The sequence below is a fragment of the Nymphaea colorata genome, chromosome 14 (genome assembly GCF_008831285.2).
Source record: "Nymphaea colorata isolate Beijing-Zhang1983 chromosome 14, ASM883128v2, whole genome shotgun sequence".
Taxonomy (NCBI): domain Eukaryota; kingdom Viridiplantae; phylum Streptophyta; class Magnoliopsida; order Nymphaeales; family Nymphaeaceae; genus Nymphaea; species Nymphaea colorata.
Genome location: NC_045151.1, coordinates 10,325,719 through 10,352,967, shown reverse-complemented (window position 1 = coordinate 10,352,967; position 27,249 = coordinate 10,325,719). Strand labels below are relative to the sequence as shown.

At 38.3% G+C, this 27,249-nt stretch overlaps 1 protein-coding gene across 2 annotated transcripts; it reads left to right on the top strand.

Annotated features, from left to right (window-relative positions):
- The first annotated feature begins 339 nt into the window (after positions 1–339).
- Positions 340–26,852, top strand: LOC116267402 (uncharacterized). 2 transcript variants are annotated; one of them, XM_031649093.2, is made up of 9 exons: positions 340–894; positions 10,830–10,974; positions 12,759–12,849; positions 21,415–21,617; positions 21,753–21,977; positions 23,918–24,049; positions 25,016–25,083; positions 25,200–25,261; positions 26,613–26,852. In XM_031649093.2, exons 1-9 carry the CDS (start codon positions 737–739, stop codon positions 26,741–26,743), a joined length of 1,215 nt encoding a protein of 404 aa, XP_031504953.1. In that variant the 5' UTR covers positions 340–736; the 3' UTR covers positions 26,744–26,852. The 2 variants fall into 2 exon arrangements, with proteins under 2 accessions (XP_031504953.1, XP_049931123.1); XM_050075166.1 differs by lacking the exons at positions 25,200–25,261; positions 26,613–26,852 and having other exon boundaries at positions 23,918–24,116; positions 25,016–25,074.
- Positions 26,853–27,249: the final 397 nt, after the last annotated feature.

The following is a 27,249-nucleotide window of genomic DNA, read 5'->3' as shown; positions in this document are numbered from 1 at the left end:
GATGTATTTTCAAAAATTTCGTGATATTAATGAAAAAAACAAAAGAAACGATAAAAACGGGAAATATTGTGATTTTTTGAAAAAAAATTAAAAATACTTTTATGAATTTTTCACGATTTTTCATTTATATTTTTTCACTTTCTGTTTTTTATTTTTTTCAACTTTTGTTTCATTGTCTTATTTCCTCTTGTTTTAAGTATTTAACACGACTTATTAAATGCAATACAATATTTATTAGTTTTTCATTTCTTGTATTTTTACCTAACATTTTGATTTTTTAATTTTTAAAAAAACTCAAGATTTTCCAGACATTTTCCTTAAAAAAACAACTTTGTCTCCGGTGGTGGCTTTTAAGGGTCTTTGGCGGACTTGGGATTTCAAACTCGTAGGTTTAGTGACGGTGCGACAGCTTTGTTACTTCTGCTGTCCTTGAGGAATCGGTCTGAGTTTTGGAACTCCAATTCAATTAGAGCTGCGTCTTCAATCTGGGGCGAATCAGATTGCTGAGCCACATGTTAGGAATGGGGAAACGGCGTTGGGCTTGTCAGATTCTCTGAGTGGGCAGGGCACCCGCATAAACGCAACCACTTTGCAATTTCTCCTGCATGTAGAGAAGATCGGGAGATTCAGCTATATTAAGGCGCATTTCTGGCTTATGGGGGTTAAATATGCGATGGTTTCGTGAATTTTGGATAGATTTCTGGTGTTCTGTTGGGAATTGGGGCGGCATCTAGGAATGGAAAATCAAGGTCGCTCGGAGCGGTCCAATGCTCAGTTACAGAAGGAACCCTCTACGAAGATTCCCTTGCCAAAGGCTTTCCTCGATTTCCTGGCACTGAACGGCCTCAGTCCTTCTGTCTATGATGAGATTGATAACCTTCCTCGATATATAAGGTTTGCTTTGTTCCCTGTTTCTGGCAGTAAACTGCATGCATTTCCTTGTCGATTCCGAAGTCAGTTGTTGGTTTCACTTTATTGCGAGGGTACGATCCCAAACAAAAATGTGGAAATAATTTTTGAATTTCCTGCCTATTTCGTTTTCTTATTGTAATTTCTATACAATTTTTATTAAAGAAACGGCATGCTGTTCTTGTGATCTGGACATTTTAGGGAGAATTGGTAAGTTGGTCTTTCACGTGCTGCGAAATTGACTCTTTTTGATTGCCCCCGGAAGTACCATTCCGATTATGAAATTCTAATATGACCCTGCTACAGTGAAAAAAAAATGATAAACGTATCTACGATAATTGGGTTGAGAACTGCTTACTTTAGAGCCGAAGTTTCGGCTCTGTGGCTTGTGGACGAACCTAACTTGTGGCAATCGCCATCGCGTATAAATTCGTTTCTGACCTGATAAGCAATATAACTGTAACTTATAGTGTCTTGACCTCCACAAAGCACCTCCATTCTTAAAGCCGTCGGTTCTTTTGTCCACCTGTTACGACAACATTTTGGTGGTGTGCTAAATTTATGTCAACTCTAGATCTTAGGTCAATCTGTCTTTGGATGGCACAAGCTAAATTCAAATTCTTATATCTATTTTATGAAAGCTAATAATAGGCTTATCAGGTTCTGGCGGTTTGCGAGCCAACAAACATTGTGCAATGAGTATTAAGGTAACACAGAAAAGTTTCAAAAGCATATCTGGAGCATTTGAAATTTTGAGTACAAAGTTTGCAAATGCATGCATGCCTATGACTCTCATGGGAGCATTGAAGTGACTAATGAAATATACAAAAAGATGCTTCAGAAGTAGGGGAATCTATTCAAGGAGTATCTCACCAGAAAAAATATGTTGAAGTAATTAGATACCTGGATGCAACTTGTGTGGGCCTGGAGAGTGGAGGCCCCATGACGTAGGTGTGTGTGAATGGTAATGACCAGGTCCAAGGCTGACCAGGTATCATGTCAACTCTGTGGATCTCAACCTGCCTTATGGTGCACAACACTGGCAAGGAATGCAAACTGAGACACAACAAAGTAGGGCTTAGCTATATGGGTCCATTGACATTCTCGAAACCTTAGATGTAGGACTACGAGAAAGTATTTTCATGGATGAGGATGTTATTTTGAGTATTGACACTGTGAATGTAATGAGCCAGCCTGGAATTGATTGAGTGCTTGTTATGGGCGATCCCAATCCCCACTGTAATTGGCTCCGATTTGCACTTAAAAAGGCTAAGTATCAAGACGCCCGGTAGTGTGGAACATGGAGGTATAGAACATAAAAAATTTTCAATATGGGACTATATCAAGTCCTTTCTGCAGATAGGGTGTCGCAACCACCCTAATTTAAGGAATACATATTATGCATGTTTGTACCTAAGTTTGAGTATTGGACCTGATTTCATACCAACTATAAGGACCTGCCCCAAAACTGACCTGAATGCCAGGATGGCAGATCTCAACGGCTCCTGTACTCGACTTCTTATGAAATGAGATGCTTATTAGTATTAAGTATATGAGACGTGAGTATATGGATCCCTGAAGATTTCTCAAAATCTTCAATGTAGGTATTCTCAAGTCCTTTTTTGCACATAGGGTGTTCCTATATATATATATGAGGGGTCTTTGGTACAAGAACAAGTACATGTGGCCAGGTCTAACACTAAGGCTGAATATATAGTACATAAACTTCACAATCTCACTGTTAGACATTTTAGTATCAATTATATCTCAAGGCGAAATCCTACAATGATAAATGTCTTTTGATAATGTTAGAATATGTTGCTGTGGAAACCGGATCCATTCCTGGACCCGGTTCTATGGGGCGCGGGTACCGAGGCGGGCTCGGTACCCTAGGCGGCTTCTCCTCTCTCCCTCTTTATATTGTCACTTGTGTTTAGTGTTGAATTAAGTGAAATATAATTTTCTCTCTCCTAGGGTTGCGGTGTGCCCCTAGGTCAGAGCCTCCCCGTGGTTTTTCACCTCTTTCTGAGGTTTTCCACGTAGATTGTGTGTTCGTTCTCCACTCTCTCTCTTTGTGGTTCGTGTTTCTACATGGTATCAGAGCTAGCGGAGTTGGAGAAGCGTTTTTTCCGAGGATCGTCAAGTTTTTTCGTCGCCCGACGCCGTTGAAGTTCCGGCGCCGCTGCTGCCCGTGTGACGTCGCCCTGCTCTGCCGCCGCTGTTCTTTGTTCCGCCGCCGCCGTCCTCTGTTCCGGCGTCGCTGCTGCCCTTGTGACGTCGCCCTGCTCTGCCGCCGCCGTCCTCTGTTCCGCCGCCGCCGTCCTCTGTTCCGCCGTCCTCTGTTACGCCTCCGCTTCTTTGTTTCTGCCACCGTGGGTGGCCTCTGTGTTGCGCCGTCGCCTGCTTTCCGTTGCCGCTGCCTCATTCCCGCCGCCGTCGCCGCTGCCTCCTTCCCGTCGCCGTTGCCTCATTCCCGCTGCTGTGCCTCTTGTTGCTGTGTGCTTGTTTGTGATGGCAGAAGCGATGGGGACTCAAAAAGATGCCGTTCTTGACACGGGCAGCGCCTCCAAGACTGAGAACGTGCCGATCCAGGTCACCTCCATCCGTCTGACCAAGGACAATTACCTATCTTGGTCTGCCGCTCTCGAGATTGGGATTACTAGCCGTGGGCGTCTCTCTTACATCACTGGCGACAAACCTGCGCCCATCAAATCTGATCCTCAATGGGCGACGTGGGCGTTGGAGGACAGCCAAGTGAAGGTGTGGATTATCAGCTCCGTGTCATCCGATATTCAGCCCCTCATTCTGCGGAAGCCGACCTCTTTTGATATGTGGACTGTGCTTGCAAAGATGTATGGTCGCAAGAAGAGACATTTGCGCACCTATCAGATTAAACGCAGTATTTACTCTCTGACACAGGGTGATTTGTCTGTTGCTGCCTTCTATGCTGCCCTGAAGACCAAGTGGGAGGAGTTAGATTATCATGTGACTGATGAGTGGACATGCGGTTCAGATCATTCCCTCTACTGGGAAAAGGAATGGATGGACCGTACGTTTCTGTTTCTGGGAGGCCTGCGGGATGAATTTGAGTCTATTCGTAGCCAGATTCTTAATGGTGATGAGATTCCGGGGATAGAGGAAGTATATGCTCGTGTTGAGTCTGAAGAACAACGTCGCCACGTGATGCATCTTGACACCGGTCATGGCCCTTCTGCCTTTGTCAGCCGTGCCTCAGGGACTGGGCAGCGTCCTGCCCGACATTGCACTCATTGCCACAAGTTGGGGCATTCGGTGGACTTCTGTTGGGATCTTCATCCCGAGAAGAGATTGGTCAGAGGTCGTCCTCCCTCTGGCAAGCGTAGCCCTTCTGTGTCTGATTCCAGTCAGAGCAATTCTTCTAGTGGTGCAATGTCCAAGTTGTCCCCTGCTCAACTCAAGGAGCTACAGGCGTACATCAGCCGTCTATCTACTACCCCTGAGGAGTCCTCCACGTCTGAAGGGGCTCAGCTAGCCCAAGCTCTCGTTGCCTCGACTGATCAAGGTAACCCTTCTCTTGGTGATTGGATTGTTGATAGTGGAGCCACTCACCACATGACAGGGGACTCTAAACTCTTTCAAGAATATCAACTTTCCTCTGGCAAGCAACGCGTGTCTATGGCAGATGGGTCTTCTATCTCTGTGGCTGGGAAAGAGAGCTTGTCCCTGTTGAACAAATACCGTCTCCACAATGCCCTGCATGTTCCAAATATTCCTGTGAACTTACTCTCTGTCAGCAGTATTACTAAAGAATTAAACTGTAATCTGATTTTCTCTGCTGATCATTGTTCCCTGCAGGACTTGGTGACGGGGAAGAAGATTGGGATTGGTTCGGTTACTGATGGGCTCTACAGGCTGCCGGTTCAAGTTGCTTCAGCATTGATTTCTGCCACGAGTGGTCACTTGTCTGGTGTGAACGATAGATCTACTGTTCTGCGATGGCACGAGCGTCTTGGACATCTACCCTTCCAGTTAATAAAGAAGTTGTTTCCTCATTTGTTTGCTTCTGTCTCAATTGACTCCTTCGCTTGTGAAGTGTGTCAATTGGCTAAACATGTCAGGGCTTCGTACCCTATTTCTTTGAATAAAACCACTCATCCGTTTGCCTTAGTTCATTCCGATGTTTGGTACTCCTTCTGGAGTACCCACGTGTGGTGGTTGTCACTATTTTTTGACGCTTATTGATGATTACTCTAGATGTACGTTCGTGTACTTGTTGCGAGAACGTAGTGAGGTTCCAGCAGTTGTGAAAAACTTTGTTGCCTTTGTTGAGACTCAATTCCATACTACTGTTCAAGCTTTCCGTACGGATAATGCAAGGGAATATGTCTCCCAATCCCTTGATGAATTCTTGAAAGGCAAGGGTATTGTTCATGAAACCTCTTGTAGTTATACCCCTCCTCAAAATGGTATAGCTGAACGTAAAAATCGTCATCTATTGAATGTTACCCGGGCCATTATGTTCCAACGTCATGTCCCGAAGCGGTATTGGGGTGATGCACTTCTCACTAGTGCACATCTCATTAACCGTATGCCTACTAGGGTGTTGGATGGTCAGTCTCCTTATTCTACCCTGTGGCCCACTCAGAATCCGTGGCCTCTTACTCCTCGTGTCTTTGGGTGCAGTTGTTTTGTGCATAATCATAGCCCTACTCTCAAAAAACTTGATCCCCGGTCTATTAAAGGAGTTTTCTTGGGGTACTCTTCCACTCAGAAGGGGTATAAATGTGTGGATCCCACTACTTCCAAAGTGTATGTTTCGAGGGATGTCACATTTCATGAACATGAGTCGTATTTTTCGGTGAATCCTCTTCAGGGGGAGTGTCTTGGGAACAAAGGGGAAGAGTATTCCTCTAATCAGCTAATTCAGTTTATGGAGTTTTTGGATTACAAGGTTAGTCCCAGTGTGATTGACACGGTCACGGTCAGTAATGAGAAGGGCAGCCATATGGAAGGGGTCACGGTGGATGCTCAGCCCATTGTTGCCCGAGATCACTTGTTTGGCCAGGTTTATGTCAGAAAGGAGAAAGCTACAGTGGAAGATGTTGGTGATGAGGATAGAACCAATCCCAATCCTGTGATCTCCCCGGATGACCCAAGTCCATCGAATGAAGAGCTCCCCATTGCTGTGCGCAAAGGCACCAGGTCATGTACTTCTCACCCTATTCAGAGATTTGTTTCTTATGCTAAGCTCAGTACAAATTACAAATGTTTTATCACAACCTTATCCAAAGTTGTTATTCCCAGGTCGGTGGATGATGCTAAGGATGATCCCAAGTGGTTACATGCTATGACAGAGGAGATGGGTGCGTTAGCTAAGAACAAAACATGGGAAGTTGTTGATATTCCTAAAGGGACACACTTAGTTGGCTCTAAGTGGGTTTACAACGTGAAGTACAAACCTGATGGCACTGTAGATCGATATAAAGCTCGTTTGGTTGCAAAGGGGTTCAGCCAGAAGTATGGGATCGACTATCTTGAGACCTTTGCCCCTGTTGCAAAGTTGAAGACCGTGAGGGTTATTCTTGCTCTTGCTGTGCACAGGAAGTGGCGCATGGACCAGCTTGATGTTAAAAATGCGTTCTTGAACGGCCATCTGGAGGAAGAAGTCTATATGAGCATGCCTCCCGGGTATGTTCAAGAGGGAAAATGTTGTCACCTCAAGAAAGCTTTGTATGGCTTGAAGCAGTCGCCTAGAGCTTGGTTTGAGAGACTAAGGATCGTTATGAAGTCTACTGGGTACAAGCAAGGAAATGGAGATCATACCTTATTCATAAAGCAGAGAGGTGGTCTGGTGAGTCTTCTCCTTGTCTACGTTGATGATATGATTGTCACTGGCAGTGACGAAGAAGAAAACAGAAAGATGAAGGAGAGATTAGCTAAGGAATTCGACCTCAAGGATCTGGGTAAGCTGAGATACTTTCTGGGAATAGAGATTGCTCGATCAGAGACAGGGCTGGTTATGAATCAAAGGAAGTACACTCTTGACTTACTAAAGGAGACAGACAAACTTGGTTGTAGGCCCTATCTTACTCCTATAGAGTCGGGAACTAAGATAAGTATCAAGACGGGCACTATTCTGGATGAGGAAGGAAAAGGGCGATATCAGAGGCTAGTAGGTAAGCTTATCTATCTTACTCTAACTCGCCCTGATATCACGTATGCGGTAAATGTGCTAAGTCAATTTATGCATGCTCCCACGGATTGTCACTGGAAGAGTGCAGAAAGAGTGTTGGGATATCTAAAGAATGACCCAAGAAAAGGACTGCTGTATACTCGACAAGACAAACTTACTATTGAGGGCTACTCAGATGCAGATTGGGCAGGTTGCACTGACACAAGGAGGTCTACTACAGGGTATTGTATCTTTCTTGGAGGTAACCTAGTTGTTTGGAGAAGTAAGAGGCAAGAAGTATGTTCGAGGTCTAGTGCTGAGGCTGAGTACAGGGCTGTTGCAATGGGGGTTACAGAGATGCTGTGGCTGAAGATTCTTTTGACTGATATTGGTGTGGAACTGGGAGATAAAATGAAGATGTACTGTGACAACAAGTCTGCGATTAATCTTGCCAATAATCCAGTTCTACATGACAGGACCAAACATGTGGAGATTGACCGTCATTTTATCCGGGAACGCATTGACTCAAAGGAGCTGATTCTGCCATATATGAAGTCTGAAGATCAAGTTGCAGACGTCCTAACTAAAGGGCTTTGTACTTCTTCATTCGAAAAGAATGTTAGCAAGCTTGGCATGTTTGACATGTATGCCAAGCTTGAGGGGGAGTGTTAGAATATGTTGCTGTGGGAACCGGATCCATTCCTGGACCCGGTTCTATGGGGCGCGGGTACCGAGGCGGGCTCGGTACCCTAGGCGGCTTCTCCTCTCTCCCTCTTTATATTGTCACTTGTGTTTAGTGTTGAATTAAGTGAAATATAATTTTCTCTCTCCTAGGGTTGCGGTGTGCCCCTAGGTCAGAGCCTCCCCGTGGTTTTTCACCTCTTTCTGAGGTTTTCCACGTAGATTGTGTGTTCGTTCTCCACTCTCTCTCTTTGTGGTTCGTGTTTCTACAGATAATATCAAGGGCATCTTAAGAAAGAATGGACTGTTAAGATTGTTTAAAAAAGCAGCATCCAAATGCAACTACAGAAAAAATGATAATTTGAACATAAGAATTAAAAATACCTGTTTAAATTTTAGAAAAAAGATAAAGTGGTCTCAAGATTTTATAGAGATTTTATGAGATTTTGCCAACATTATCATGTTATGTATAATTATTTTCAGTATATGAAAATAGTTTCCAGTTTAACTCAAAGTGTCCAATTCTCACTTCAACATTGCAATATCTCCAAAATATATGACAGCAGTGACTATGCTGAGATCTCATGGATTTGAACAATGCAACTCACTTGGGTTTGACAGTGTAACAACATATGTTGCTATAACAAGAATTCCTGGCCTTGTTTGTAAGTAAGAACTCTAATGCCACTGTACTGGGGAGAAGACAGAAACTGAAATGAGTTCAGTGAATTTTCAAACAGTTGATAAGCTTAAAAGTGGTTTGTGACTGCAACAATACATGTACCTAATGCACAAGGTTTTGATGTTCCAGAGCTTAGTTGTCAAGGCCGCTAGGCGCGACTAGCCTAAAAAGGCATCCAAAAGTCGTTGCAATTTTGCTTAGTTATTTTAAATTCTAAAATGCTGGCTTTTATGTTTTATGCAGTGCTGCATGTATTGTATGATACGAGGCCGTCTTGTACGATACATATCGTCGCTTTTTAATTTGTGATATGATACACAGCCTGTATCGTGCAATACGGGGTGTACTTTTAAATTAACAATATGGTACACAGCCTGTATCATACAATACAGGGCGATGCACCGCGTATCGCACGATACACCGCGTATCGCATGATACATGTCTATTTTGAAAAATATAGGGTTAAAACTTTTCAAACTAATTTTTAAAACTTGCGTCCCTCTTCATTTCTGAACATATCTAATAGTTGAAGGAGGGGGAGATTGTGGCAATTTTCAAAAGGAATAATCAGTTTCACCATGAAATCATCGATTTGAGGTCAGATTTATGCATGGATGATTGATTCTTGTTTAGATAAAGAAGGTTTATTACCTTCTATAAAAGATGAGAATGAGAATGAGATGATAAAGATTATGAAGGAAGCTGTTTTCATTTGTTATTTGCATTAACATTGAACAATTTTGTCTTGTGATGTGATGTATAATGTACGTAAAACTTGGTTTTTGATGTGTTATGGATGTTATGACTTACTTATGAGTTATTATGTGGATCATCTTATAAATTATGTTTCCTGATGCCTTAGATCATGCTGTGTTACTATATGATATTATAACTACTTATTAATGTTTGTGAAGTAACTTTATACCTATAATAAGCCTGCTATTAGGTATAACATGTTTTTTCATTTAAAAAAACAAATTTTTTATTTTTATTGATTTATCTAATTTTCTTTATTTTTTATTTTTTTGAATTAAAAAAATAAATTTACAATACACATGCGATAGATTACGACACTTTACGATATAGCGTATCTATTGGGCAGATTGATACGGCTTACGATACACATTTTGCAACATTGGTTTTATGTGTTAAGTTAGCATGTTAGCGAGTTAGGATTAGTCAAAATCAACTTATAAAACAGCAAAATAAAATGTTTAATGCATTGACAAATAGTGAAATGCTAGGCTATAGTTGGTTGTGGTCAAATGCATTGGCAAATAGCTTTAGGTTTTTCAAGTTGTATTTGACAAATAGTGAAATGCCAGGCTATAGTTGGCTCTGGTCAAATGCTAGGCTTTCAACAATTTTCTGTGTATGGAGATTAGTTCCTCATAACAATTAACAATAGAGATAGGATTGCATTCAACGTATGGAGAGATAGAAGAAGAAATCAGTTTCCAAAATTGTTAGGATTGCATTCAGGGTATGGAGAGTTAGAAGAAGAAACAACCAGTTACCATAAAAGATTTGACATTGACTTTGACTGATGTAACAAGTTATAATATATACACAAACAAATACAAAACTCATATATAAATACTGGTAGAACACACAGAAAAACACTTTGAACACTTTGAAATACATAATACACACAGGAAACACTTTGAGAACACAAAACAAACACTTTGAACAGAAAACAATTTGAAGGTGAAAAGTCACCTTCCATGGACTAGGCATGCTGGCGCCTAGTCCAGCCTTGGTTGGCCTTGGCGCCAAGACCAAACCCCTCGCCTAAGTCCATGACTTAGGCGAGGGCTGTGGACTCATGCCTAGTCCACGACTAAGCGTCGCTTAGACGACACCTTAACAACTAAGTTCCAGAGTCATATACAAATGGAGGAGGAGTCTCATTATAGTAGCAACCATTGAGGAGTAAACTTGGACCTGAAGTTGGAAAAATCACTTTGTTTTTTATTAATTGTGCATCTTATAATAGGTAAATACTTCACAATGGCACGCTTAATGTAGCTTATCATAATGTTTATCTCTTAAAGACATAGCGAATGTCTACTGTGGTGTAAAAGCTGCTTCTCCTATCTCACAAAAAGACACTTTTCTGATAGTTTGGCTTTTCTGCACTCCTTTCTTTACTTACAAAGTACAGCCATCATGATATTTTATGGCTTACCACATGCGAATAGTTGTTTGGCCCAGTTGGCATAAGAGGCATATTGATCCCACATGATACACCTATCAACACCTCTTTGATCTATTGCCTATAACAGAAACCTTTCTTGATTGTGCTTCTTGTTTTTTATATCAGCATTATGTAAAATTTTTATTATGGTCTTTTTCCCCGTTAGTTTTGAATTGTGCATATTTTAAGTAACTGTTTTTGCTTTCAAGGCTTAAACCAGGTTCTGAGACTCTACTTGCAGATGTGGAAGCTGAGCTTGGTTGTAAGCTTGAAAACGTCAACTGGCTCCCAGGTTTCTTTGCAATTGCATCACAAATTCAAATTGCAAGGTCTAAGGTCTATTGTGAAGGAAAGGTAACATTGTGATCTTCTTGGACATGATTTTAGCTCACGTAGAAACTTGCTATAAAGACTAAGGTCTCAATCTTCTGCTTTTTTTATGTATATATTTCACAAGTATGAAAGAGATTAGAAAGCTTTTCAGCAAGGCATTTTCAATCTTTTTCTTTTGGATAGGGTTGAGTGATTTAGTCCAGCTGCAATCGTGCTGGGTTCTTTGAGTCAGTGTGTATCTAAGCCTATTCTTTTTTTGAGATATGCCAACATGTCTTCAATGGATTGGACAATGATAAAGGAGTCTTTAGAGAAAGATTAATGAAAAAATTTAAAAACTTTATCTGATTCAAAAGAGTTGAAGAACTGAAGAGCTCATAATTCTCACAAAATGATGTAGATCAAATATGAATATTCCAGTTTATTCTGCTCCCATAGTTATCATTATATTGATTGAGTATTTTGTTGATCAAATTTTTAGATTTGGTTACTGTGGTCTACCTAATAAAAAAAAAAATATCTAAGCTTTGGTACTTCAATATTTATGCTTATCAACATATGAAAAAATGTGGCATACACATCTAAATGACTGCAGTAGAAAGCATTACGGGCATTTATTTGTATTGTGACGAAAACCACAAAGCTAAAGCATTATGGTTCCATCTTCTATCCATTATATTGATATGACATATATATATATATATATATATTTTAATATTTGCTAGGAGCTTGTATAGATTCTTTGGCTCTATCAAGATCCTTAAACAAATACACCCATAGTAGCTCCTTCTCTATCTACCGATTCTAATACCCTCACTATGCTGAATGAACATGTTTATCTCTCTTCTTGTTTTCGAAAAACATCATTTTGAACAGGACTTGTCGTGGCCTTGACATCTTTTACAAGTCTTCATTCAATTGAAACAACTATAAACCTAAGGCCTCACATGTTTCTTTGTTTTTATTGCAAAAAGACTTTTTTACTGGAAATAATATTATGAGATTTTGTCACCAAAATGAATTTTTCTTAATAACATCACAATATTATCATGAAAAATGGTGTTATAAGTTTGGAGTAATGTTGTAAAAAATGTATTATAGTTTGTACTGATTCTGCTCAAATTAAGATATGTTAAAGAACACATCGTAAGTTGTAACATATTGTAAAAAATGTGAACTTTTAAAAAATAAAAGGATTTCAAAATCCCAAGATAACAAAATCAGAAAATACTAAAGAAGTTAATGGTGGAAAAATCATACTAGCTAAAAATGAAATAATAATATGGGTATCAAGAAACATTGAATTGCATAAAGTAATAAACCATCAAATGCACAAGAATTCAGTTAGAAAAGCCACACATGTCAACTTCTTGGTCTACTTTTGCCTATTTATGGCATGCATGATGTCCCTCTAGTTTCAACACCAAATTGTCCCCGGATGGATGTTTTTCCCTCTAAAATGCAGGTGCTTCTCATGTAATACTCATAAAAACGGGTAGAGGCTGAGCCATAATCATTTAAGAAACTAAAGACTAAAGAGTATAACATTTGGCAACTTTTGAAGTGCGCCAAGAGCATAAGGTACCATGTAATGTATAATTACATTGCAATATAAAGAGTGTAATCTACTTTCAGGGGCGTGTCTTGTGTTGTCCCATACCGTGGTTAAAAAACACACACGTACACAAACACAAACACAAACACTCACACATATTTATATTATAACTACTGGATTTACCATATTGATTTTAATATTTCTTTTTTTTAATATATGTTACTAAGTAGATTTTGTTGATTCAATTTAGATATATGGAATTGATGCTGCATCTGGAGCTGCTGTCACGGCATTAAATGTTTTGCCAGGGGATCACATTCTTGATCTTTGTGCTGCTCCAGGTAATTTATTTTGTTATATGACGATTCCATTCTACTATTTTTATGTTTCTTCAAAATTTGTTGCTCCCCAACAATTCTCCTTTTTCAATTTCTGCAATTTAGCTGATTTTCACAATATGTTACAAAGTGTAATAAGTTATACGTGTTCAGTGCAAAGGAAGATTATAACAGAATGTAATATGTGGTAAAAAAACATTTTTTTCTTTGAAAATTTTAAAAAGGATAAAAAATATAAAAATTCAGTAAAAAGTTAATTGTTGAAAAACATTTGCTAGAGTAAAAGACATTAGATATGAGAAGGCACAGTAATTGAAAATATATGCTATGAGGACCTGCAGTTAATTAAATTAAGTTTAAAACTTGACAATCTAAAGAGTGCATCTGTCCATGTTATAAATAACCTACAAAATTTAAATGATTTTGAGAAAAAGGAGCAAAAATTCAAATTTATTGTTTTTTCAATAATATTTTTTTTAATATATCTTAATCTTTTCGTAGTTTGTCTTAACATTACCTGTTTTGGATTTTTATCATGTTTTTTGTAAGAATACAAAATTCTGATTTTGGTAGTTCTATTACTGGTTTTTACTTTTTAGTTTTTACTTTTAATTTTTAAATTCTCTGAATTTTCCTGCCTGAGAAATATTTCACCAAAAAAAAAAATTGCGACAATGGTTTGAACATCATAATCATGTTAAAGTGCATATCTAACAAAGAGGAACAGGATTATGAATTGTTTTGCATGTAAACCAAATGAAATTTGCATCCATGAAGCTAGCCCAAATAAGTTCTAACAAAAAAGCTACAAATAATAAATCTGTAGCAACTTCTAATACACAAGTACTTAATGTGATACATTATTCTTTCCTCATGATATTAAGTTTTAGTTTAAGGTCTAACTGTGTTATCCCATCAACTATTATGTAATGCTCTGTAGAAGATAATAAAAGAAAGGCACAAACTCATACTAGATTAATTGCACAAAATATTGCCAGAAGTCATCCATCGTGAGATGAAGATGGATCATCCTTGTTGCAAAAGATGGAGAAAAGAGAGGGAACACAAGAGAAGAGAACGAGAGGGAGAGAGAGAGAGTGAGAACAAACAAAACGTACGTTCATTGCTAACCCTAATCTCTTATTTAAAGAGAGAATAGGGGTCAGCTAGTGTCTTTACACAAGAGAGACACAAAAAGATATAAATGACTCAAGAAGACTCTAACTTTTAAATAATCAGAAAACTACCACACTTAAATATAAACTTCCTAATTTCAACACTCCCCCTCAAGCTGGAGCATAGATATCAATCATGCTCAGCTTGTTACAGCATCTAGAGAAATCACCAATAGGAAGAGCCTTAGTAAACATATCTGCCGCCTGATCTTCAGAAGCTACATGAACTGTAGACACAACACCTCCTTGTATAAGATCCTGAATATAATGACAATCGACCTCTATGTGCTTTGTTCTCTCATGAAATACTGGATTATTTGCAATGTAAGTGGCAGCCTTGTTATCACAGCACATTCTCATAGGAAGAGAAACTTCAATACCCATATTTGTTAGCATAGACTTAACTCAAGTCATCTCAGTAGCCGTTTGAGCCATTGCTCTATATTCAGATTCTGCAGTTGATCTCGAAACTACATTCTGTTTCTTGCTTCTCCATGATATTAGGTTGCCCCCAACAAAGATACAAAAGCCTGTGGTGGATTTTCTATCTTCAATAGACCCTGCATAGTCAGCATCACTGTAAGCAACAATTTCTAGAGATTCACCTTTCTTGAAAAAAAGGCCCCTGCCCGAAGATGACTTTAGATATTTCAAAACCATCAATGCAGCATCCCAATGGACTTTTCTAGGTTTTTTCATAAACTGACTTAGTTTCTCAACAACAAAGCTAATATCTGGTCTAGTCACAATGACATACAGAAGCTTGCCAATAAGAGACCTGTAAGATCGTGAATCTACTAGCTCTGATTGATCATCATGAAGATGAAGACGTGGATTCATCGGAAGATTAGCCGGCTTGGCTCCTAACATCCCTGTATCCTGCAGTAGGTCAAGTACATATTTCCTCTGAGTTATGAGCAATCTCAATGCCAAGAAAATATCGCAAGTGACCAAGATCTTTCGTGACAAAGTGCTTCTGAAGGAAAGTCTTTGTGATCGAAATTTCTTGATCACAATCACCTGTCAGGATAATGTCATCAACATAAACTACCATTACAACTATACCTTTGGAGGTCTTCTTGATGAATAGAGAATGGTCCAAAGGAGATCTTTCAAATCCACAATGTGAAACGACCTCAGATAATTTGTGAAACCACGCTCTAGGACTTTGTTTAAGTCCATAAATTGCCTTCTTCAAATGACACACTTTTCTACACTCCCTCTGTCGCTCGAACCCTGGGGGCTGCTACATATATACAGTCTCTTCAAGATCACCATAGAGAAAGACATTCTTTACATCCAGCTGATACATAGGCCAATTGGAGTATACCGCAACAGAGATAATGAGCCGAATAGTACATAACCTGGCCACAGGAGAGAAAGTCTCAAAGAAGTCAACTCCATACGTCTGGGTATAACCCTTAGCCACTAATCGAGCCTTATATCTCTCTAAGACCCATCTGAATGGTACTTGATTGTAAAGACCCATTTAGAGCCAACAATATCACAATTTGAAGGAGGATCAACCAATTCCCAAGTACCACGCTGTAAGAGAGCATCCATCTCATCTTGCATGGCTTTTCGCCATTTACAGTCTAGTAGTGCTTGTTGATGACTAGTTGGAACAGTATGAACTGTCATAGCATGAAGAAACTGCTGTAAGTTGTCATCAAGGTGATCAGTGGAAACAAATTGTGAGATTGGATGCATAGTACACTGTCTCTTGCCGTTGCGTAGGGCTATAGGCAAGTCCTGAGAAGGATCAATGTCAGGTATACTTACTTCAATGGAGCTCATATCCTGAGAAGATTCTGATGGTCGACCATGAGAGGGATCCTGCCGACGCGTGTATACCAATGGAGGGTCCTGGAACCTATTCATTGTCGGAGTAGGAGAGGGAAAAGACTGCAATGGGACTAGAGGGATAGGTAGAGGAATAAGACATGGCATCTCAGATGACACAAAAGTAGGACTGAAGTAGGATTGAGACTCGAAGAAAGTTACATCCGCACTGATATACTCTTTGTGAGTTACCGGATCAAAACACTTGTACCCTTTTTGGTTTCGAGGATAGCCAATGAAAACACACTTAATGGCTTGAGCAGTAAGTTTATCATGTTTGGGCCCAAGAATGTGAACAAAACAAGTACAACCAAATACTTTAGGTGCAACAGGAAATAAGCTTCGATTGGGATAAACAAGTTTAATCGGTACTTTGTTGTCAATGGAGGATGATGGTAAACGATTTGTTAGGTAATAAGCCATGAGTATGGCATCACCCCATAAGTATGCAGGTACATGATTATGAAGCATTAGGGTATGAGCAACAGTTAGAAGTTGTCTATGTTTTCTTTCCGCAACTCCATTCTGTTGTGAGGTGTGGGGACATGTAAATTGGGGAGAGATACAATTTTCAGCATAAAAGGTCATTAAGATAGAAGATTTGAACTCAAGAGCATTATCAGTGCGAATACACTTAACCAGAGAACCAAACTGAGTTTTTATTTCAATAATCAAGTTTTTGAGGATATGTACTACTTCAGACCTTTCTTTCAAAAGAAATACCCAACTAACTCGAGAGTAATCATCAACAACAACCAGAAAATACCTAATCTTAGATCGGCTAGCAACCCTGCTAGGACCCCACACATCAACATGAAGAAGATCAAACCAATGTTATCCGTATCGTACGATACAGACGCGTATCGTACGATACGTATCGTATAGGTTAAGAAAACCTATACGATACGCTGTTTAAAGACGATACGCATCTATATCGTACACGTATCGCACGATACGTGCGATACGGGGGCCGTATCGTACGATACGGGCGATACACCCCCGTATCGTACGATACGGGTTAAAACACAAAATTTTTTATTTTTTAAAGTTTAAACACTCCTCCCTCTCTCTCTTCTTGTATTTAAAGACTCCAAGAGACGTAGGAGGGAGAGATTTTGCACATTTTCATAAAAAATAACCAAGGATTCATCGATTTGGAAAATATTATCGTTAAATCATGAAAGATGATAAGTTGATAACTATATGTTTTGAACTTATAAAATTGTGATGTAATATAAGTCCTAAAACTCAAAGTCCTAAGACTCTAAGTTTTAAGATTCTATAAAATTTTAAGTTTAAAATTGTCATGGATGCTTATTATGTTATTTTGAATATCTAATTTTTAATTTTTGAATGCGTTGTTGACACACATGAATGTTCCTTATGTATGATGATCTTTTTTATATTTGAATATATTTTTCTTGATTTCTGATTTTTTGTTTATTTTTTTAGATTTTTAATAATTTTTCTCTATTTTTTATGATTTTTAAATATTTTTTAAAATTAAAAAATTAATTTTACGATACGATACGCTACGTTTGCGATACGTTACGATACAGCGTATAGGTCAGCTCGACCGATACGCGATACGCTACGCCTTTTATAACATTGGATCAAACAACCCTTGACTTGATGGACTAAGACTCGAAGGAAAACTACTACGAGTATGCTTGCCAAGTTGACAGGCCTCACATGGAAATGACTCTGAGACTGAAATGTGAGGTAGGATGGAACGAAGCTTGGACCCCGAAGGATGGCCAAGTCTGAGATGCCACTGAAAGGGTGTAGAATCTGATGTAGAAGAGGTAGCAGCAAGGCCCATAGGGACTGACAGGATGTAGACGCCCCCTTTTTCATAGCCACCACCAATAATCTTCCCAGTTTGTAAGTCCTGAAATGAGCATGCACCAGGGTCAAAAATAATGCGACAGTGTAAATCAATAGTTAACTGTATAACAAAGAGCAAATTGGAAGGAAACTCAGAAGCGTATAAGACATGTGGAATGGTCATAGACTGAGAAAGTTTCACATCTCCATAACCCAATATAGGTGACATTCTGCCATCTGCAATTTTAACATGACGTGGCTGAGAGAATCTATGCAAAACAGTGAACAAACCAGGTCTACTGCAGAAATGTCTCGATGCTCCCGAGTCAATAATCCAAGAGATACTTGAATCAGGCGTGGATGTACCCGTAGAGAGAGCTCGATCAATCAAAACAGTGGAAGTTGAAGCCTGTGAGACTATGTGTGCCAAAAACTGCTCATACTCAGATCTGTCAATGCTAACTGTGACTGTAGATCCAAAAAAGGAGGAATTCCCAGTTCCTTTATAATCATTCCCACCATTTGGTTTGCTAATCTCAGCCATATTAAACACAGCAGGGAGCACCAAAACAATTTTGCAGCAGTTTGAACACACAAAAGAACATCCAACTTATAATTAATCAGTCATGTAAGGGGCTGATCAACAACACAGAACTCAACAATATCACTCGCAGTCGCAGCACCACTGTCACATGTCAAGGGGCTGATCAGCAAAGTAGAAATCAACAATATCACGCGCAGCACCACTGCCACATGCCACTAATGTCACAATGATGATTATGCCAACATCTTCTAACGACAACCAACAAAAAAAAACTTATTTTCAGACAACTTCAGACCTTCCAACGTGACCTCAAACTTCAACGACATAAGAAAACAGTGTTGTGCGTCATTCCACGACTTCTACAAAAACAATCAGAATTGCCTGCACGACATTGGTTTCCTCCACACGAATTCAAGAATGGATCGACTTAGGGTTTTAAGAAACCCTAACTTGAGCAAACAAATCTGCCCAAGATGTGAGCAGACTTGCTCACAGAAGTCTGCCGTAGAAAATCAGAGGTGAGAGAGTAGGAAGGAAGTACCAATAGATTGTGTAGGTCCCCAAATGTTCATGTTACAGCCAACAGTCTTGAGAGAGAAATGTCCTTAAGACATTAACCAATGTAGACTCCCTCACAGCTGTGCATATAAATTTCTGTTGATGTCCACAGCTTCAATGTATCCACGTCCAGAGATTGATATATATATATATTTATCAGATCTGATATGATCCACATTTCAGGCTGATCTTGTCGTCTCCCACACAACAACGACCAATGTGATCTGGCCTGAGTTTCTTCTTCAACAGCAGCAACTAAGAAGCTTCTGATACAACCCTTTTCAGTCTTCCACATTCCAGATCAGAGAGAAAAAGAAAAACTGTTCCACAGCAACTCCCACCCGCAACTTCCACGTAGTTGCTTATGCTGCACTACATCCATGTTAGGGACCTAATCACACATACCTCTCACGTGTGATTAGGTTCCCCTTCCACACTGTCCACTATTTCTCGATCAGCAGAGAGAAGAGAGAAAGGAAGGGTAGAGATAGAAAAGGAAAGAAATAGGAAGAGATAGAATAGGAGAAGAGATCGCCGGAAAATCACATCAGCCGTCACCGGAGAAGGATTGAGATAACCAGCTCTGATACCATGTTGCAAAAGATGGAGAAAAGAGAGGGAACACAAGAGAAGAGAACGAGAGGGAGAGAGAGAGAGTGAGAACAAACAAAACGTACGTTCATTGCTAACCCTAATCTCTTATTTAAAGAGAGAATAGGGGTCGGCTAGTGTCTTTACACAAGAGAGACACAAAAAGATATAAATGACTCAAGAAGACTCTAACTTTTAAATAATCAGAAAACTACCACACTTAAATATAAATTTCCTAATTTCAACAATCCTCATTGAAAATAGCTGGAAATTTGGCATGATGAGAGAAAGTTCATATATTATGTAAGATTTGATAAAACTATTATAGTGTATAACAACATCAAATCTTTTATGCAATTGTGAATTAGAACAACTAATAATTTGATGTACTTTATTTTCTTATAATTGTTTAGTGATTGATTTATTGCATTTTTATAGCAGTTACAGTTTTAATCTATCGATGGCATCAAAGATCTGAAAAAAAGGCCTGCCTGGCAATAACAAGGCTTTCTTAACCACACAAGTCCACGAATCATAAGAAGTATCAATACATGATAATTGGTAAACAAAAATTGTTTGTCTAAAGTGATGCAGGAAGCTAATATCAGATCAATGTTATTCCGTGCTGCAGACTTCAAATGAAAACAAATGCACTGTAGGATGTCTGGTATAGTTGTAACTTGTAAAAGTATATAGTTTCTTGTTCCTCAAAGAATTTTACTATGAAAAGAACCCTAAAAAAACAAAGTGCATTGGCCTTTCTAAAATTATTGGTTCTCTTTTAGACGAGTTAAAAGAGCTAATTATATCTGGCTATTTTTCATCAGCTTTGGTCATACATTAATGGAAGGGTGAGAAATTTGTCATATTTTTCATCTTAAACGTATTGTTATTTGTTGGCGTAAACATGGATCAAAGTGGATTACTGAAATGTGATCACGTAGTGCATGGTGGATTCTAAAGGCCAAAGCAACTTGTCAATAAAAACTATACTTTAAGTTCTTCAATGCACAGCCAGTGCAAGCTCAAAGCTTAAGCAGTTATGACTTTCAGACCTGTTCAAGGTTCATCTGCATGTGGAAGCTCTACTGGCACCATGAAAGATATATGCCAAAAGCCAAATTAACATATTGATGTCTAATTGTGGTTGACATTGAAGAGAAAGGAAACTGGCAACTTTAAGGGAAACAAAATGAGCAGCAGTTCAATCACGTGGAAAATAGGAAGACATGAGTTGCAAATTTTCTGATCTACCATAGTAACTAATGGTTGGTCATTATCAAGCTTGCAACTACGTTCCCTTACCTTTGTTTTGGTGAACTGTACTTCGAAGAAAGCCCCACAAACTAACTAAATAAGAAGAATTATGCTCATAAGCTATAGTGCAAAATAAAGTAATAGTTGTTGTTCAGTAACAATGAGTACAAGCATGATTAGATTACTTCAATCGGGACACCAGTTGTAAGCATGAAATTATCAATTCATTAGAAAATCAAAGAAAGAATTATAGTACTAAAGGTTTTAACATTGAGAGCAAAATGAGGACTAATATATAGCAAAAGATAACATATAGACTGTGTATCAGAACAAATTAATGAACCTATGGAGTTATGACTCAAATGACTACACTATACTTGTGTCAAAGTTGAGTCTCATATGTATCTATAGTTGATTGAGCCTGAAATCTCTTGACCACTGAATTTTCTGCACCTACATCCACACCAGAACCTGGTGGAAGTGGTACATGGGTGTGATAACCTTCTTAAAGAGTCTATTACATGGACTTGGACAATATCTTAAGCTGTTTTCTTTGCATATGAAGTGTGTTATCGCTAACTTTCTCCAGACACCATCTGCATTGTGTTTAGCAGAATTTCTCTCAACTACGTTGCACATTTTTGTAACTTGCATTGACATTCATCCATTTAAATCTGCATAATTAACCATGATCAAACCGTTGAAGGCATGTTTTTTACATTTTTTGCTTGAGCTCCAGGCCAGCATCTGATTGCCATATTTTCTCTATATCAGGTGCAAAGTTATGCATGCTTGCCGAACTTCTTGGCAGCTCAGGTTCGCTAACTGGAGTAGACATTGCAAAAAGCCGTCTGGCTGCATGCAGGACAATGTTGCAAAAATATGCATTGGGGGGTCGTTGTAGGCTTTTTGTGGCAGATGGAACAACCTTTTCCCTCTTGCCTTTGGGAACTTGCACAGAGAACCAACCAGTGATGGTAAAGGAGAAAAATTGTAGCACATGCTAACTTGATACTTTTCTTTGCAGCAAGGGTTTAATACGCATTCAGCTAAAGATATCGTGCCTTTGCTGTATATGTCTTTCCCTTTACATGTTAACTTACTATGTCTAGGAGTCAGAAAATGGTGATTATAGAGGAAAGAAAGATGTTTATCAGGAATGGTCATCTAGAGTACCTTGGAGTGAAAGAAGAAAGTCTAAGCACACTAATAGAATATCGAAAGCAAATACATGTGAATTGATCTTCTACGGAAAGCATTCTGGAGTAATTGGACTAAGAAAGGAGCAGCTGTTTCAAACTGGAAAAGAAGAGGCTAATAGTGGTGGATATGACAAGGTATGCTATCTTCCATGGTCATCTGGAAATACCATGTCATTTCGGTATCGGTTTTTTGTATCCCTCTCGCTTCACAGTTCACTCAATTGTCAATTGTTTAGATGAAGCACTTAAGATGCCTCTGATATTAATAAAATACCCACCTTATGTAGAACAGGTAAAACAAGTTGCCATGCATGATTCTTTTCCCTTTCTAAGGAAAATGCATCTTTTTGTATTCAAGATCTCCACTGATTTGGCAGCATGTTTCCTATAAACTGGTGAACTAAAAGCTTTAAAGATATCTCACTTTTGAGAGAACTTCCAAAAAATAGAATTCCAGAATGACACCATGTGGAGTGTCAAGTAATGCCCACAAATATTGCGATATTTTCGAAAATTTCGCGATATTAACAAAAAAAGCAAAAGAAAGGATAAAAAAGGGGAAATATTGCGATTTTTTGAAAAAAGGTTAAACATAATTTTATAACAATTTATCACGATTTTTTCACGATTTTTGCATTTATTTTTTTCTTTCACTTTCTGTTTTTTATTTTTTTCAACTTTTGTTTCATTGTGTTATTTCCTCTTGTTTTAAGTATTTAACATGACCTCCTAAATGCAATACAATATTTATTAGTTTTTCATTTCTTGTATTTTACTGAACATTTTGATTTTTTATTTTTTTTAAAAAATCCTACATGGAAAAGTTGAAAAAGCCCGAGAAAGATATTTGTGGCTATAGTGTCAACATGGAAAAGTTCATAGCCAACCATATAAAGAAGTACAGTGTTAACGTAGTGGAGAAAGGAGAAAGTGGAGTAGTAAGGAGGAAGGAGAAGGAGAAAAAGGAAGAAGAAGGGAACCCATCTGCAGCAGGAGTAGTGGCTGCATGGTTCGACCATCAGTGGAGGGAGACACAAAGAAAAGATCCAAAAAGTGAATCATTTTACAGTTTATGAAAAGTTTCTTTTTGACATTTTATGCTTTTACTTTTGAAGTTATCTTTTTATTACAATTTACATGAAGAGGATGATTTTACAATTTTCAAAAAGCTTCTTTTTGCTTTTAACTCTCTCCCTCTCTCTCACACACACACAAAAACACATGCACAAACATATCATTGCTGCACCTACACCCAAGCTTTCTCAAGAAGTGTCACCTGCACCCTGAATCCATTTCGGATGAAAATTAGAAGTTCCTTTTATTAGTTTAAGCCTAAGGAACTCAGTAGCAGCTTCTCACGTTCAATGGGGGCTTATGTTTGTGTTATTTTATTAGGTACTTGCTTTATTGGATATACATTGTAGGTATTGAGGTTCAGCCTGATTTAGATTTGGATACTAAAAGCAATGCAAAAGTGCTGCTGTATGTTTGTTCTGACACATTCACCAAGCCCGTTACCAACTAAGTTGCATTCAGTGGTTCTCAGATTGATTTTTGGCTTTAATTGAATTTTCACTATTGATTGAACCTGAAATTATGTGTTTCTGTTGCACGATGCAGGCTTGGATGACATATTGACATCCCTATGGGCTATGGCCATCATATGAAAATTAGGATTTTGTTTGAAATCTACTTTCATAAGTTGAAAAAGATCTGGGTGTCTGTATATTCAGGGTGAACAGTTGTTTTGTTGAATAATGCATGAAGTTCATGAACATTTACTTCAGGGGTGCAATAATGCTTTGAATCGATGCTGTTAATTCTCTAGAGGGACAAGAATAGCTTTGCTACCTCTGTTGGACTAGTATTTTGTGGTGTTTGTGTAATTTAGTACTTGTCTTTCTATTCTTGCAACATAGCAGCAGCCTTATACCTTTAGGCTAGCTGTGAGTTGCCTTATCACGGTTGCTAGAATGAAGAATTTTAGGTGACTTATGTTCTCTGTTCTTCTATCTCTGTCCTTTATCATCATTGTACGTATTTATTTTTTATGTGTGTTTCTATTCATTTGTTAGGTCTTGGTTGATGCTGAGTGTACACATGATGGGTCTGTTAAGCACATCCTCAAGTTTGAAGATTGGGGATGGGACACTCTTCAAAGAAGACTGTTGGATGCAGAAAGAATTGGTTCATTGACTCGACTCCAGGCAAAATATGTTGAATCCCTAGCCGTATCTATCTAGAGATTTTAAATTGATCATATTTTAGTTACAGGTTTTCACCTGCTGAATTAACATTCCTATGATCCTTATTTATGTTTTCAAATTACTGATGCTGAAGTGCTTTAGAAAAGACACGTGAGCCTTAAGAACAGCCCCACTAGGGATTCCTGAGTTATGAGGAGATATTGGTTCCCATTTGTTACTGATCTGATTGGCAAATCCAACCCTCTTCACGAGTTTGCGTGGCCCTTGCCTGTCAGTACAGAAAAGAGAAATATGAACTTGCGGTGCTATCCATTTTGCATTTTAATTATTTGAAGTTTCCTTTTTTAAAATGTAATTGTCAACTTCGATTAGTTTAAAGTTTAAACTCTAAAGAAATAATGTAGTGGATGTTTATACTTGTATGACCATGACCGAAAATGGAAGAGTTATTCTCTTGGGTACGATTCTGGGCAGCAAGGCTATAATCCGTTATATGACCTGGTAAAATAGGAAGTACAACAGCTAGGAGGCACTTCTACGAAAAGTGCTTCAAACTGTTTTTCGTATCAAGCCACTAGGAGCAACGTGGTAGTAATCAGGATTATGAAGACATTTTACTGTAGATCAATGTCTTCTCCTAAAAGGTTAAAATCAGGAAGCATGGAGCACCACACCATTTTCTGTGCATCTGTATTTAGATGTCTAACAAGAGCTGATTATTTTTAGACGTTATGAAACTTGACTTGATTTTTAGATACTTGCCTTTCAGGAAAAGGAACACTCTTTAAAATTTTAGTTTTTCTGTTTTGGTTATTGTTCTTCCTATTTTTTGGTTGAAGTTGTTAATCCTTTTCTCATTGCATCATTTTATTCTCCTTTTTCTCTCTTTTCTGGTTGCTTCAACCTTTCCGCAGATCTATTTGATCTAAATGCTACATGAATGATTTTTCTTAAAACTCTGTGCAGTTACAGCTTCTTACTAATGGTTTCAGATTGCTTAAAGTTGGAGGGTCACTTGTGTATAGCACATGCAGGTAAATATCTATATTTAGGACTTGGGACATCAATGCATTTTTTTTTTAATTTCATGTTATAGGCCTTTTGTGGGGAATTTAATCCTATAGTAGTTGACGACTGCTGCCTTGAACAGCTTGACTGTTGCTCAAAATGAAGATGTGGTTGAGCAGTTTCTTTCAAACAATCCTTCTGCTGGTAATAACGCTATCCAAGATATCCTTTAGGAAATCTTAGTTGCAGTTCTTTAGTTCTTTGATGAATATTTCTGTAATACCTGTTTGTTTTTCAAGTGATACCTACCATGGAAGAGTATACCGTGTAAAAACATAATTTACTTTTTCACAATTTTAGAAAAGATAAAACGTTCAGAGAAAAATATAGAAAACCTGAAAATTGAAAAATTATTGTTGAAAAGGTTACACAGCAAGGAAATATCGAGTGCAAAATAAAACATAGTATGACACTGAACAATTGTAACTAATTAAAGCATCATAATTAGAATTGTCAAGCAATATAAGTCGTGCATTTGTCACAAGGAAGAGTGAAGTTAAAATAAAAAAAGACGTGTTAAATACACGAAAAATAAGTCAGCCGTATAAAACGGCAATAACACGCGCCTTTTTTTTAAAAGCTAGAATATAAAAAAACATGAAAAATGCGTATTATACGTTTTTTTTGCGTTCGTATTTTTATTAATTTCATATTAATTTTATTTTTTTTACAATTTTCAGGATTTTTTAAAAGTTTTAACTTTTTTAAAACTTTGCCAAGATATCCCCGAGATATACAACTTTACCATATTATACCCGAGAAATTCCTCGCCCTATAATACCCATCCACTATATATGTGACAATGGTTAAAATACTTTATAGTCTAGATTTTTGTACGATAATAGCCAACTGCAAATCTGATCATAATTTGCAACTGTTAAAAAAAAAGTTGGCGCACATGTAGTTGCAATTTAGTTTTAGTTAAGGTGGGAATGATGTTAGAAATTGAGCAGCATAATGGTTGGGCACAGTTTCCTTTCTTTCTCTTTTCCTTGTAGCTGTCACCTAATTTGTACAAGCATGTCTGCAACTCCCAAAAGACTTGATGAGGAATGCATTTTTGCTACAAATTCACCCCTTGCATACCTAGGAGCACCCCTTCCTCATGTATATCCACACAAGACCTGAGTAGGTGGGTTGGGGTCCCCGCAAGGTACCCATTACTTGGAGTGCATTCCCACCAAAGGAAAGTGTCTGTTAAGTTCGGTTCTTCTCAATTGGGTTGGGTGGATTCAAATTGAAATGCTATGCTTTCACACCAACGCTACTTGCACTTTAGTACTGTAGATCCTGCTGGCACTTTGGCAGAAAAAGAAAAGTCATATAGAGGAATGCGATGGGCAACGGAGGAAAAAATTTACTGGAAAATTTTCTGCTTGCCTTTTTATTATCATGTATGTCCTGAAATCTGGTCAGAAGAATCCAGATGCTAATTGTTGTTCAAAGAGATACTGTAACTGATTTCTTTTATTTTTCTCTGTTTTGACTTAATTAGAGCTGCAAGATATTCGTGCTGCAAAGGGTTGGCCTTGCAGGAGTGGAAGGATTCCAAGGACAATAAGATTTGATCCCTGCACATCCCGAACAAGTGGGCTATTTATTGCCAAGGTCGTGAAATTGTTCTAAGACTAGGCGAGTCCATTATGTAAAATTAGTCCACGAACGTATTCGAATCCTTTTATTGTAATTCCATGTAAATTTAGATTAATCAGTAGTTCAGTCATTTCTTCTATTACATATGGCTTCTTTACTAGTTTTTGAGATTGGACAGCTCTGAAGTAAATTTAACATTTAATTGTTCATCGTCCCTGCAGCATTTAAACTATCAACGATTCAGTAAAGAGCGTGAACTGAGCTTGTATATAAGTGTCACAACCGATAAGAACATAAAAAACATGAGGATGTCAATAAGGTATAGGCAAGATAATGAAGAGGGACTGTGTCGTGGGCTGAATAGCAATAGCATAGTGATCTGTAAATTTTGGAGTTTTCTCCTTACCTTACTGGCAAGCTTCAGGATTCATCTTTCCCTTGTCAAGAATTTTTAATCCATTCCCGTTTCTTCCTTAATTAGAGTCTTAGAAACTATCTATGTTTGAGGAAGCAGACTGTTATATGACCAATTGAAAGTG